Genomic DNA, 12,749 nt, shown 5'->3' with positions numbered 1-12,749 from the left:
CCAATATGCCTCAGTTTTGGAACCGAGGCAGAATACAAAAAACAACCGGAGCCAAAAACCCTTACTGCACTAGTGTTTACATGATGAAAATAAATAATAAATAAAAATATTAAAAAATTAACAAATGTGTGTCTTAGAAATAATTTGAGAGACTATTGAAATAAATCGCACAAAGAAAATCAAATGTATAATTAAGAGTATGATAAGATGAAAAATACCTTAGAGATCTAAGAAAATTTTTCAAATATCAACATATATTATCAATGGTTGAAGAATAACAAAAATTATTTTAACGAAACAAAAGAGTTCTTCAAATTAAACAAAAATTAATAATAATAAGTAAATAATTTTTTTTATATTACCTTAAATTGAGAGTATAAACATTCTCATGTGAAAAGAAAATATACAATAAATAAAAGTATTAAAAAAATAATAAAAATATTCAAATGTGAGGCATACAAAATTTTTAATTAACATACATCATTTTAACATAATTATATAAATGTTATGATAAGATGAAAAATATATTAGAGATGTGAATGAATTTCATGACAACCCAAATAATTAGAAGAAATTAAAAATAGAAAGTATATATATATATATATATATATATATATATATATATAGTTACTTAATTAAGTGTGAATATTTTAATAATTTAAACAGAGTCGGAGATATGACGAGGACGAGTATTATGGCGGGGATATGTGCATTCCCATACCCAATTAAAAAAGTCGGGGATTCTCCATTCTCATACTCATACCCAGTCAATGCGGGAATTCTCCGTCAAAACGGAGACGGGTTCGGGCAATATCTACGAGGACGAATTTATTTGTCATCTCTAGTCGTAAGACTAATAAATAAATAAAATAAAACTAGGTTATGACCTTATTATACAAAAACAATAACAAAATAAATAAATAAATAAGATGATAGATATTTAGTTCCATTACTTAATTATCACTTAATTATCATGATTCACGTACTAAAATTTTGTTAATAGTACTTCTTTTTGTATTTTAATAATTCCTTTATCAATATTATATTTCTTTTCTTTAGTCTTGTGTACGATTTCACCCCTATCTCACACCATTAAAACTTTTTACTTTATTTCTAGCTTCTTCAATTCATTTATATATAGGTAATTTTTTTACATATAACTAACTTTTTTTAATAATAAATTTCAATTCTCATGCTTCTATATGTAATTAGAATGAAGAGATTTTCATCACTTCCTTTGTCTCTTTCTACAAAATGATAAAGTTCCATTTGTTTTTTCTATTTTTTTAAATTTGTAGTTTCTTTAACTCAGCGGCGGACCATCGTTTGGACAAGGGGTAATGGCCCATTTTTTTTTTTACATTTATATAATTTAATATATAATTTTAAATAATTTTTTCAAATTTAATATTTTTAATATATTTTATATATTTGATATTCTAATAAATTTTTACACATTTATATTTATATATAAGGAAAAGTTTCCTTTTCACATTTATTTTTCAATTTTATTTTTTAAATATCTTTTAAATAAAAATAATTATTTTATTAATATTATCTTTTAAATGGTTATTTTTTTATTTAGTCATTTTTTATTTTTTAAAATTTAATCATTATAAATGAAAATTAATTATACTAAAATTATAAAAATTATTTATATCTAATTTTATAATTATAATAATAACAATAATTATAATTTTTTTCCTTTTTTTATTATCATAAAAATAATAAATACAATGTTTTAACTAGTTTATATAAAAATTTTAAGTTTACTCTATTGGTTCCTATTTTCGTTCAAAATTATTAAGTTGGTTCTCCAGTTTATTTTAATCTCAGTTTGATACGACTTTTAAAAAATGATGTAACTTTGTCTTTTTTTTGTTAAATTTATTGAATCAAATCAATTCATTTTTATCAAAATTGAAGTTGTGAATAAGGTTGGTTTACTTTATTAGTGTAATTGGCACAATCCTAGTATTAATTTTGATGAAAAAGTTGTGTTCCACTTCAAGAAATTTAATGAAAAAGATAACATTGCATTAATTTTATAAAAATCGAGACCAAATTGAAACTAAGAAATACTAGATGACCAACATGATGTTTTTAGACAAAAAAATAGATTAAAGAGTAATTCAACCAAAATTTTAGCATATTACCTGAAGATCTGCCACTGCTTTAACTATTAAACCTTTTTTATTCTTTTAAAATAATTAATCACACGATGTTTTCAAAAAATAATAAAATATTTAAATTATAAAAAATAACATAATTTAATACATTATATTAAAATAATATTGTATTATAACTTTTAAGATGTTTGAACAATAAATTATAGGTATAATTAATTATTTAGTCCTCCAATATTTTGGTTTGGTTAATTGTTGTCTCCTTATTATTTCTTGGTTCAATTTAGTCTTCCAATTATTTAGAAATGTTTAATTTGATCTTTTCCGTTAAGTTGAAGTTAACACTATGTTCGTACATGACACGTGTCAAATCATGAAATTTTCAACTTTTTTTTTATTTTTAATTTCTCTTTTAATTTTTTAATTTTTTCGAAATATATATATATATATATATATATATATATATATATATATATATATATATATATATATAAATTGTGACGTGTCAAAGTACCATCATGTCACGTGGTAGGTTGCAGTCATGCCACATGACAATGGTAGTAGATGCTTTCAATTTAGTCTCCTGTTTAAATTTTTTGTTCAATTTAGCCCCTACCTTTTAAAACGATCCAATTTGGTCCTCTCTTATTTAAGAACAAATTAGTAATTAATCTTAATTACAATTGATCTATATTTGTTAAACTAATTTTTTTAAAATCATATATCAAATCACTCCACCTAAATACTCAAATTATTTTATTTTTTACATTTTTATTTTTGTAATTTTTTACACGGGTAAAAAATAAAATAATTTGAATATTTAGGTGTAGTGATTTGATGTATAAATTCGGGAAAATTATTTTAACATGTATATATAATTTGTATTTAAGCTTATTTACTAATTTAGTCTCAAATCGGAAAGGACCAAATTAAATCGTTTTAAAAATAGGGAGATTAAATAGAACAAAATTTTAAATAGATGACTAAATTGAAAACAACTACTACCACTATGTGGCATATGTTGTATGATTGTAACCTGACACGTGACAATTTATATATCTTTTAAAAAAATAAAAATTTATAAAAGAATTAAAAAAAATAAAAAATTTCATGACTTGATACATGTCATGTATAGAAACGATGTTAATTTAAACTTAACGGAGATGACCAAATTAAACCTTTTTAAATGATTGAAGAACTAAATTTAAATAACAAATAATAAGGAGATCAATAACCAAACCAAATAATTAGAGAACTAAATTAGTAAATATACATAAATTATAAAACTACAACAAATTTAATAATAACTTATTCACAAGAGGGACACCAAATTTCAACACATTTTTAATATTCAAATTTTTTCGGTATATTATTTATTTATAAATTTATTGACTTGGTATAGAGAGACTACTATTCAAATATTATATGTTTAACTATAATAGCTCAAACTCAAACATTTTTATGAAAATTTAGGTCAAAAATATTTACGTTTTGATAAGAATACAATTGTTGGCACCATTTAGGGTTTACAACGTAAACATTTAAAAGAACATAATTAAATAAAAAAATATTACATATATTATTTATTTGCTAAAATAAAAATAAAACTAATTTTAAAATTAACGAAGTCCAGAGATTAACTGTTAACAACTGTTAAGTAATGTTATGAACAGGATTTTATAAAGAAATGTATCTTCTATCATCTTGTTTGTTTGGACGAAGATTATTAAGAAAATATTATTCAATTAAATGTGAATTCGAAAGTTAGTTGCCAAATTATTAATCAATAGTAAGTGACCAAATAAAAAAAAAGTGATAATAAACAATGAAAAATAATATATATATATATATATATATATAAATGAAAAAAAAATATATAAATATATATATATATGTAAAAAAAAAAAAAATATATATATATATATATAATAAATAATGTATGGAAAAAAATTGCAGGACCACGGTCCGTATGTCCTAACCAAGGTCCCTCCTCACTGACTATAACATGATAAACTTTGATAAAAAGTTTTGGTACAATTGTTCTAACAAATTATATTAAAGTGTTATACGAAAATTTTAATGGAAGTATTTTAAAAGAAAATAAAAAACTATGACTTTTCTAAGGTTTATTTAAAAAAAAATCATTTGTAAAATTGAAATTAAAAGGTAGTAATAACTTGAGTTAACATAACAACAAATAGTGATTCTATCAACCTAGCTTTAGTATACTCATTAAAAAAAAATGTTACTCCATATTTTAATCACATGAATTAAAGAAAATCATTCCATATCACTTGAAAGAAGAAATATTTTCTTGACTTACATGGATATTCTATCATTTCATAAACTTCTTAATACTACAAATAACTTATAAAATATTTTCTTGACATGTTATAGTCAAATGATCAAAACATTCTATTATGCCAAAATGATAATATACATATTCTCGTTTTACTTGAATTTTTTTCAAGTGTTTATTTAACAAGGAATTACAATTATAACTACTAGTATAATTGACTCTTCACTCTTCTAGAAAAAAAAAATTGTACGTTTATATTGTCTAAACAAATTTGAATTATTCTTTTTTAGTACTTGGAGCTGTACAGGCAGGAGTCTTTCCTGTTATTTTTGGCTTGACATTAGAACACGTAGCTATTACCGGAGCTCCTTTGAATGTGAGATCAACATTAGATATCTCCACTCCCTCACAGGGTACACCACTACTACAAGCAAGAATAATTCCTTCTTTGGTTCCTGAAGTTCCCTTGATATTCTTGATGATAACTTTGCTTATCTTTATTTTCGATGGATTCTGAACCATCACAACAATAAGAGATAGGATAAATTAGGATTCTAAGTTATCTTGGTGCACGAAATATTTTGTTACTAAAATAATAATGGCAATGTGTGCATTAATAGATAATAAGGAACTAAATACCTGTTTGGAGCATTGGTTCCATGGACAATACTCTTGGTCTATGATGATAGGGTTCATAACATTATCCATGGTAATATCTTCAAATCTCATGTTAGTAACTGTAATTGTTCCTGGCTCATTAGGCCAAGTCTTAATCCTCACTCCATTGGTAGTTCCTTTCAAAGTGCAACCCTTAACTGTGATACCATCAACAGACTCTTCTTCCTTGTATTTGCCAAGACTTCCAATACTAATACCATGACCAGGTCCACATTTCACATTTTGGACAAGTACTTGTCTGCTACCATCACCTAGTGAGACACAATCATCTCCGGTGGCAATGTCTGTATTAAGAACATTCACACCGGTGGATCTTCCAATGTGGATGCCATCAGTGTTGGCACTGTCGCCTGGAGTACTTACTTTAAATCCATCAAATGTGAAATTGTTGCAGCCCAAAACATTTACGTGAAAGTGTTTGCTATCCTTGGTTGTAATTCCACGAATTATTGAATTATTGATGAAATTGAAACCCAAATTCTGTTGACATTTGATAAAAGAATTAAAAAAAGTTAATGAACTATAATTTTGATAAATACACAAGTTGTTATATTTTATTTCAATTTTGACAAAAAGTATTTATTTACCATGCCAAGCAGTTTGCACTTAGTGTTCTTTGAACAATCATTTTGTTTCCAAGCATATGAACCTTGACCATCAATAACTCCTTTACCAGATATGGTTAAGGCGTTCACATAACCAATCCTGAGCAATTGATCACCGCCAACATCCTCTGGCTTTTGAGGTGCTTTAATTGTGCCATCAAGTTGAATTTCAATAGGAGCCTTGCAAGGACCTTTTACATCTACATGGGTCATTTGATATGTTCCACTTGGAATCACAATTTTGACAGCAGATGTGGATGCACATGCTTCAGCCCAAGCACTTGTTAAAGCCTTGTAATTATGAAAATAGTACGTTATTGATAAACATTGTAACAATAATAAAAAAATCTATGATTTACAATCAAACGTGTATTTTTTTTCATCAATACAATATCATAACTTTTTTTGTTGAAAGTAAAAGAACATACCTTAGCTATATTTGTATTTGGTTTTCCTCCAAATTTTGATATTTCTAGAGTCGCTGATTGAACTAAAACAAAATTAATTATAAAAAAAGATAAAAATAATATTATCACAGAGAACTTCATATTTTTTTTCTTGCTTTTTATTGTTTCACACTTTCACTTGTGTTGTGTGATTTAATTTTCAAACTACACAACTTTATTTATAGTGACCTAACAAGGATGAAAGACCATTGATATTATAAGCAATTCTAATGCAAATATTCATCCACATGTGTATCTGCTTTTTTTAGTTGTTAGTATATATTTAGGATTCACTTATTTACTATTAACTTGACGTCATGAATTATGATCGTGTTTTCCCAGAAGCAATCGTTGGCGAGAAACTAATTCAATTTAGGTAAATTTTTTTATTGACTTAAGTATTTTAAATCCAGGGCTTAGTTAAATGAATTCTGAATATTTTCTTTATTTGAGATAAAATTATTTTAAAACTTTAGTAATTTGGTTAAGTTTAAAATATGAATTTAATTATTTCATTTAACTTCAAATTAATAAATCCATTACTATAATTATTAATTTAAATTATATTATTATAAAACTTGAACCTTTTAAACAATATAATATTAGGAAAATAAAATATACGCATAAATATATCATTATAAAAAAACCATATACTTATTTTATATATATATATATAATATGTAATATATCATATTTAGAAATAACATTATAAATATAGCTAAAAATATATTATATTCATTATTCTAAAACAACATACAAAATTAAATAAATTCGAATGAAATTTTTGATTATGTCATATATTAAAAAGTTATCGTATATAATATATATCTATAACATATATTTGGATAAATCTCACCATAGGACTTAACAGAATTGTTGTTGTAGTTAGCTTATTTTGTAAATAATATCTCAAAATTGAGAAAGAAAAATGGTTAATCAAGCAATGATTAATAAGAAATAAATAAGATGGTAGATATTTAGTTCGCTTGCTTAATTATCACTTAATTATCATGATTCAGATACTAAAATTTTCTTAATTGTACTTCTTTTTGCATTTTAATAATTCCTATATCAATATTATTTTTATTTTCTTTAGTCCTGTGTACGATTTCACCCCTATATCACACCATTAAAACCTTTTACTTTATTTCTAGCTTCTTCAATTCATTTATATATAGGTGATTTTTTTACATATAACTAACTTTTTTGTAATAATAAATTTCAATTCTCATGCTTCTATATGTAATTAGAATGAAGAGATTTTCATCACTTCCTTTATCTCTTTCTACAAAATGATAAAGTTCCATTTGTTTGTTCTATTTTTTAAATTTGTAGTTTCTTTAACTCAGTGGCGGACCATCGTTTGGAAAGGGAGCCATGGTCCCCAATTATTCTTTTTTTTTTTTTTACATTTAAGTAATTTAATTTATAATTTTAAATAATTTTTTTCAAATTTAATATTTTTAATATATTTTATATATTTGACATTCTAATAAATTTTTACACATTTATATTTATATATAAGGAATTTTTTTTTACATTTATTTTTCAAATTTATCTTTCAAATATTTTTAAATAAAAATAATTATTTTATTAATATTATATTTTAAATGGTTATTTTGTAATTTAATAATTTTTTTTATTTTTAAAATTTAATCATTATAAATAAAAATTAATTATACTAAAATTATAAAAAATATTTATATCTAATTTTATAATTATAATAATAACAATAATTATAATTTTTTTAATTTTTTATTATGACAAAAAAAGTAAATACATTGTTTTGACTAGTTTATATAAAAATTTTAGGATTACTGTTTTGGTTCCTATTTTCGTTCAAAAATATTAAGTTGGTCCTCCAGTTTTTTTAATCTCAATTTGATCCGACTTTTAAAAAATGATGTAATTTTGTCCTCTTTTTGTTAAATTTATTTAATCAAATCAATAAATTTTCATCAAAATTGAAGTTGTAAATAAGGGTGATTTGCTTTGATAGTGTAATTGGCATAATCATAGTATCAATTTGGTGAAAAATTCTTGTTTTGCTTCAAGAAATTTAACGAAAAAGATAAAATTGCATTAATTTTATAAAATTGAGACCAAATTAAAACTAAAAAACACTAGAGGACCAACATGATATTTTTAGACGAAAAAATGAATCAAAGAGTAATTCAACCAAAATTTTGACACCCCCCAAAATATTACCTGAAGATCTGCCACTGCTTTAACTATTAAACCTTTTTTGTTCTTTTAAAATAATTAATCACATCATGTTTTCAGAAAATAATAAAATATTTAAATTATAAAAAATAACATAATTGAATACATTATATTGAAAAAATATTGTACTATAACTTTTAAGATGTTTGAACAATAAATTATAGGTATAACTAATGATTTAGTCCTCCAATATTTTGGTTTAGTAAATTGTTCTCTCCTTATTATTTGTTGGTTCAATTTAGTCCTCCAATTATTTAAAAAGGTTTAATTTGGTTAATTTTGTCTCCTTAACTATGTAATTTTTTACACTGATGAAAAATAAAATAATTTGAATATTTATGTGTAGTGATTTGATGTATAAATTCAGAAAAATTATATTAACATGTATATATAAGTTGTAATTAATCTTATTTACCAATTTATTTACCAAATTGGATCGTTTTAAAAATAGGAGGACTAAATTGAACAAAAAATTTAAATAAATGACTAAATTGAAAACAACTACTACCACTATGTGGCATATGTGGAATGATGGTAACCTGACACGTGGCAATTTATATATCTTTTAAAAAAATAAAAATTTATAAAAGAATTACAAAATTTATAAAAATTAAAAATAAAATAAAAATTTTCACGACTTGATACATGTCATGTAATGACACGGTGTTAAGTTCAACTTAACGGAGATGATCAAATTGAACTTTTTTAAAGGATTGAAGGACTAAATTAAACCAACAAATAATAAGAAGATAAAAAATCAAACCAAATAATTGGAGAACTAAATCAGGAATTATACCTAAATTATAAAACTACAACAAATTTAATAATAATCTATTCACAAGAGGGACACCAAATTTCAACACACTTTTAATATTAAAATTGTTTCAATATATTATTTATTTATAAATTTATTGACTTGGTATAGATAGACTACTATTCAAATATTATATGTTTAACTATAATAGCTCAAACTCAAACATTTTTATGAAAATTTAGTTCAAAAATATTTAAGTTTTGATAAGAATACAATTGTTGGCACCATTTAGAGTTTACAAACGTAAACATTTAAAAGAACATAATTAAATAAAAAATATTACATATATTATTTATTTGCTAAAAGAAAAATAAAACTAATTTTGAAATTATAGAAGTCCAGAGATTAACCGTTAACAACTGTTAACAAGTAATGTTATCAACAGGATTTTAAAAAGAAATGTATCTTCTATAATCTTGTTTGGATGAAAATTATTAAAACAATATCATTCAATTAAATGTGAATTGGAAAGTTAGTTGCCAAATTATTAATCAATACTAAGTGACCAAATAAATAAAAAAGTGATGATAAACAATGAAAAATAATATATATATATATATATACGAAAAACAAATATATATGTAATATATATATATATATATATATATATATATATATATATATATATATATATATATATATCTATATATATATATAATAATGTACGGAAAAAAAATTGGGGACCACGGTCCGTATGTCCTAACCAAGGTCCCTCCCCAATGACGATAACATGAAAAACTTTGATAAAAAGGTTTGGTACAATTGTTCTAACAAATTATATTAAAGTGTTATACGCAAATTTTAATGGAAGTATTTTAAAAGAAAATAAAAAACTATGACTTTTCTAAGGTTTATTTAAAAAAAAATCATTTGTAAAATTGAAATTAAAAGGTAGTAATAACTTGAGTTAACATAACAACAAATAGTGATTCTATCAAACTAGCTTTAGTATACTCATTAAAAAAAATTGTTACTCCATATTTTAATCACATGAATTAAAGAAAATCATTCCAAATCACTTGAAAGAAGAAATATTTTCTTGACTTACATGGATATTCTATCATTTCATAAACTTCTTAATACTACAAATAACTTATAACATATTTTCTTGACATGTTATAGTCAAATGATCAAAACATTCTATTATGCCAAAATGATAATATACATATTCTCGTTTTACTTGAATTTTTTTCAAGTGTTTATTTAACAAGGAATTACAATTATAACTACTAGTATAATTGACTCTTCACTCTTCTAGGAAAAAAAAATTGTACGTTTATATTGTCTAAACAAATTTGAATTATTCTTTTTTAGTACTTGGAGTTGTACAGGCAGGAGCCTTTCCTGTTATTTTTGGCTTGACATTAGAACACGTAGTTATTACCGGAGCTCCTTTGAATGTGAGATCAACATTAGATATCTCCACTCCCTCACAGGGTACACCACTACTACAAGCAAGAATAATTCCTTCTTTGGTTCCTGAAGTTCCCTTGATATTCTTGATGATAACTTTGCTTATCTTTATTTTCGATGGATTCTGAACCATCACAACAATAAGAGATAGGATAAATTAGGATTCTAAGTGATCTTGGTGCACGAAATATTTTGTTACTAAAATAATAATGGCAATGTGTGCATTAATAGATAATAAGGAACTAAATACCTGTTTGGAGCATTGGTTCCATGGACAATACTCTTGGTCTATGATGATAGGGTTCATAACATTATCCATGGTAATATCTTCAAATCTCATGTTAGTAACTGTAATTGTTCCTGGCTCATTAGGCCAAGTCTTAATCCTCACTCCATTGGTAGTTCCTTTCAAAGTGCAACCCTTAACTGTGATACCATCAACAGACTCTTCTTCCTTGTATTTGCCAAGACTTCCAATACTAATACCATGACCAGGTCCACATTTCACATTTTGGACAAGTACTTGTCTGCTACCATCACCTAGTGAGACACAATCATCTCCGGTGGCAATGTCTGTATTAAGAACATTCACACCGGTGGATCTTCCAATGTGGATGCCATCAGTGTTGGCACTGTCGCCTGGAGTACTTACTTTAAATCCATCAAATGTGAAATTGTTGCAGCCCAAAACATTTACGTGAAAGTGTTTGCTATCCTTGGTTGTAATTCCACGAATTATTGAATTATTGATGAAATTGAAACCCAAATTCTGTTGACATTTGATAAAAGAATTAAAAAAAGTTAATGAACTATAATTTTGATAAATACACAAGTTGTTATATTTTATTTCAATTTTGACAAAAAGTATTTATTTACCATGCCAAGCAGTTTGCACTTAGTGTTCTTTGAACAATCATTTTGTTTCCAAGCATATGAACCTTGACCATCAATAACTCCTTTACCAGATATGGTTAAGGCGTTCACATAACCAATCCTGAGCAATTGATCACCGCCAACATCCTCTGGCTTTTGAGGTGCTTTAATTGTGCCATCAAGTTGAATTTCAATAGGAGCCTTGCAAGGACCTTTTACATCTACATGGGTCATTTGATATGTTCCACTTGGAATCACAATTTTGACAGCAGATGTGGATGCACATGCTTCAGCCTAAGCACTTGTTAAAGCCTTGTAATTATGAAAATAGTACGTTATTGAAAAACATCGTAACAATAATAAAAAAATCTATGATTTACGATCAAATGTGTATTTTTTTTCATCAATATAATATCATAACTTTTTTTGTTGAATATAAAAGAACATACCTTAGCTATATTTGTATTTGGTTTTCCTCCAAATTTTGATATTTCAAGAGTCGCTGATTGAACTAAAACAAAATTAATTATAGAAAAAGATAAAAATAATATGATCATAGAGAACCTCATATTTTTTTTCTTGCTTTTTATTGTTTCACACTTTCACTTGTGTTGAGTGATTTAATTTTCAAACTACACAACTTTATTTATAGTGACCTAACAAGGATGAAAGACCATTGATATTATAAGCAATTCTAATGCAAATTATCATCCACATGTGTATCTGATTATTTTAGTTGTTAGTATATATTTAGGATTCACTTATTTACTATTAACTTTACGTCACGAATTATGATCGTGTTTTCCCTAGAAGCAATCGTTGGTGAAAAACTAATTCAATTTAGGTAAATTTTTTTATTGAGTCAATTTTTCTATACATCAACGGTATTGTTTAGCTACCAAAATCTAGTTCGAACCCTTTTTTATTTTAGAAAAAAACATTTTATAACTACACTAATATTAAAAAAAATAAATATTAATTTAGTTATTTAATATAATAAAAGTTTTTTGTATTAAAGCTAATAAATTAATTATTATAATTGTTAATTTAATAACATAAGTATTAAAAAAATATTAATGTACGTATATCATTATAAAAAATAATCATATATATATATATATATTATTGATTGATTGTGTAATGTATCATATTTAGAAATAACATTTAGATATAGTTAGAAATATATTATATTCATGATTTTGAAACGACATCCAAAATTAAATCAATTCATATTAAATTTTTGACTATATTATATAATGTTAGTGGTTATGA

The 12,749-nt window shown here is 24.3% G+C and overlaps 2 protein-coding genes across 2 annotated transcripts; both read right to left on the bottom strand.

Annotated features, from left to right (window-relative positions):
* Positions 1 to 4,554: 4,554 nt before the first annotated feature.
* On the bottom strand, positions 4,555 to 6,292 carry LOC114192626 (polygalacturonase-like). The gene is made up of 4 exons (XM_028082405.1): positions 6,137 to 6,292; positions 5,691 to 5,999; positions 5,065 to 5,583; positions 4,555 to 4,938 (listed from the first exon to the last, which is right to left on the bottom strand). Exons 1-4 carry the CDS (start codon positions 6,254 to 6,256, stop codon positions 4,702 to 4,704), a joined length of 1,185 nt encoding a protein of 394 aa, XP_027938206.1. The 5' UTR covers positions 6,257 to 6,292; the 3' UTR covers positions 4,555 to 4,701.
* Positions 6,293 to 10,344: 4,052 nt separating this feature from the next.
* LOC114192690 (polygalacturonase-like) lies at positions 10,345 to 11,776 on the bottom strand. The gene is made up of 3 exons (XM_028082474.1): positions 11,481 to 11,776; positions 10,855 to 11,373; positions 10,345 to 10,728 (listed from the first exon to the last, which is right to left on the bottom strand). The coding sequence occupies exons 1-3, from the start codon at positions 11,709 to 11,711 to the stop codon at positions 10,492 to 10,494; spliced, it is 987 nt and encodes a 328-aa protein (XP_027938275.1). The 5' UTR covers positions 11,712 to 11,776; the 3' UTR covers positions 10,345 to 10,491.
* Positions 11,777 to 12,749: the final 973 nt, after the last annotated feature.

Source organism: Vigna unguiculata, chromosome 7, assembly GCF_004118075.2.
Source record: "Vigna unguiculata cultivar IT97K-499-35 chromosome 7, ASM411807v1, whole genome shotgun sequence".
NCBI classification, from domain to species: Eukaryota; Viridiplantae; Streptophyta; class Magnoliopsida; order Fabales; family Fabaceae; genus Vigna; species Vigna unguiculata.
This window is presented reverse-complemented; position numbering and strand designations above follow the sequence as displayed.

What these genes read in the sequence shown, in the direction of transcription:
- LOC114192626 (XM_028082405.1), bottom strand. Translation starts at nt 6,256, where the DNA reads ATGAAGTTCTCTGTGATAATATTATTTTTATCTTTTTTTATAATTAAT. An exon ending in CAAATACAAATATAGCTAAG is followed by an intron (nt 6,000 to 6,136) that starts GTATGTTCTTTT and finishes CATAATTACAAG; the next exon opens with GCTTTAACAAGTGCTTGGGC. An exon ending in GGAACCAATGCTCCAAACAG is followed by an intron (nt 4,939 to 5,064) that starts GTATTTAGTTCC and finishes GTGATGGTTCAG; the next exon opens with AATCCATCGAAAATAAAGAT.
- LOC114192690 (XM_028082474.1), bottom strand. Translation starts at nt 11,711, where the DNA reads ATGACCCATGTAGATGTAAAAGGTCCTTGCAAGGCTCCTATTGAAATT. An exon ending in AGTGCAAACTGCTTGGCATG is followed by an intron (nt 11,374 to 11,480) that starts GTAAATAAATAC and finishes AAATGTCAACAG; the next exon opens with AATTTGGGTTTCAATTTCAT. An exon ending in GGAACCAATGCTCCAAACAG is followed by an intron (nt 10,729 to 10,854) that starts GTATTTAGTTCC and finishes GTGATGGTTCAG; the next exon opens with AATCCATCGAAAATAAAGAT.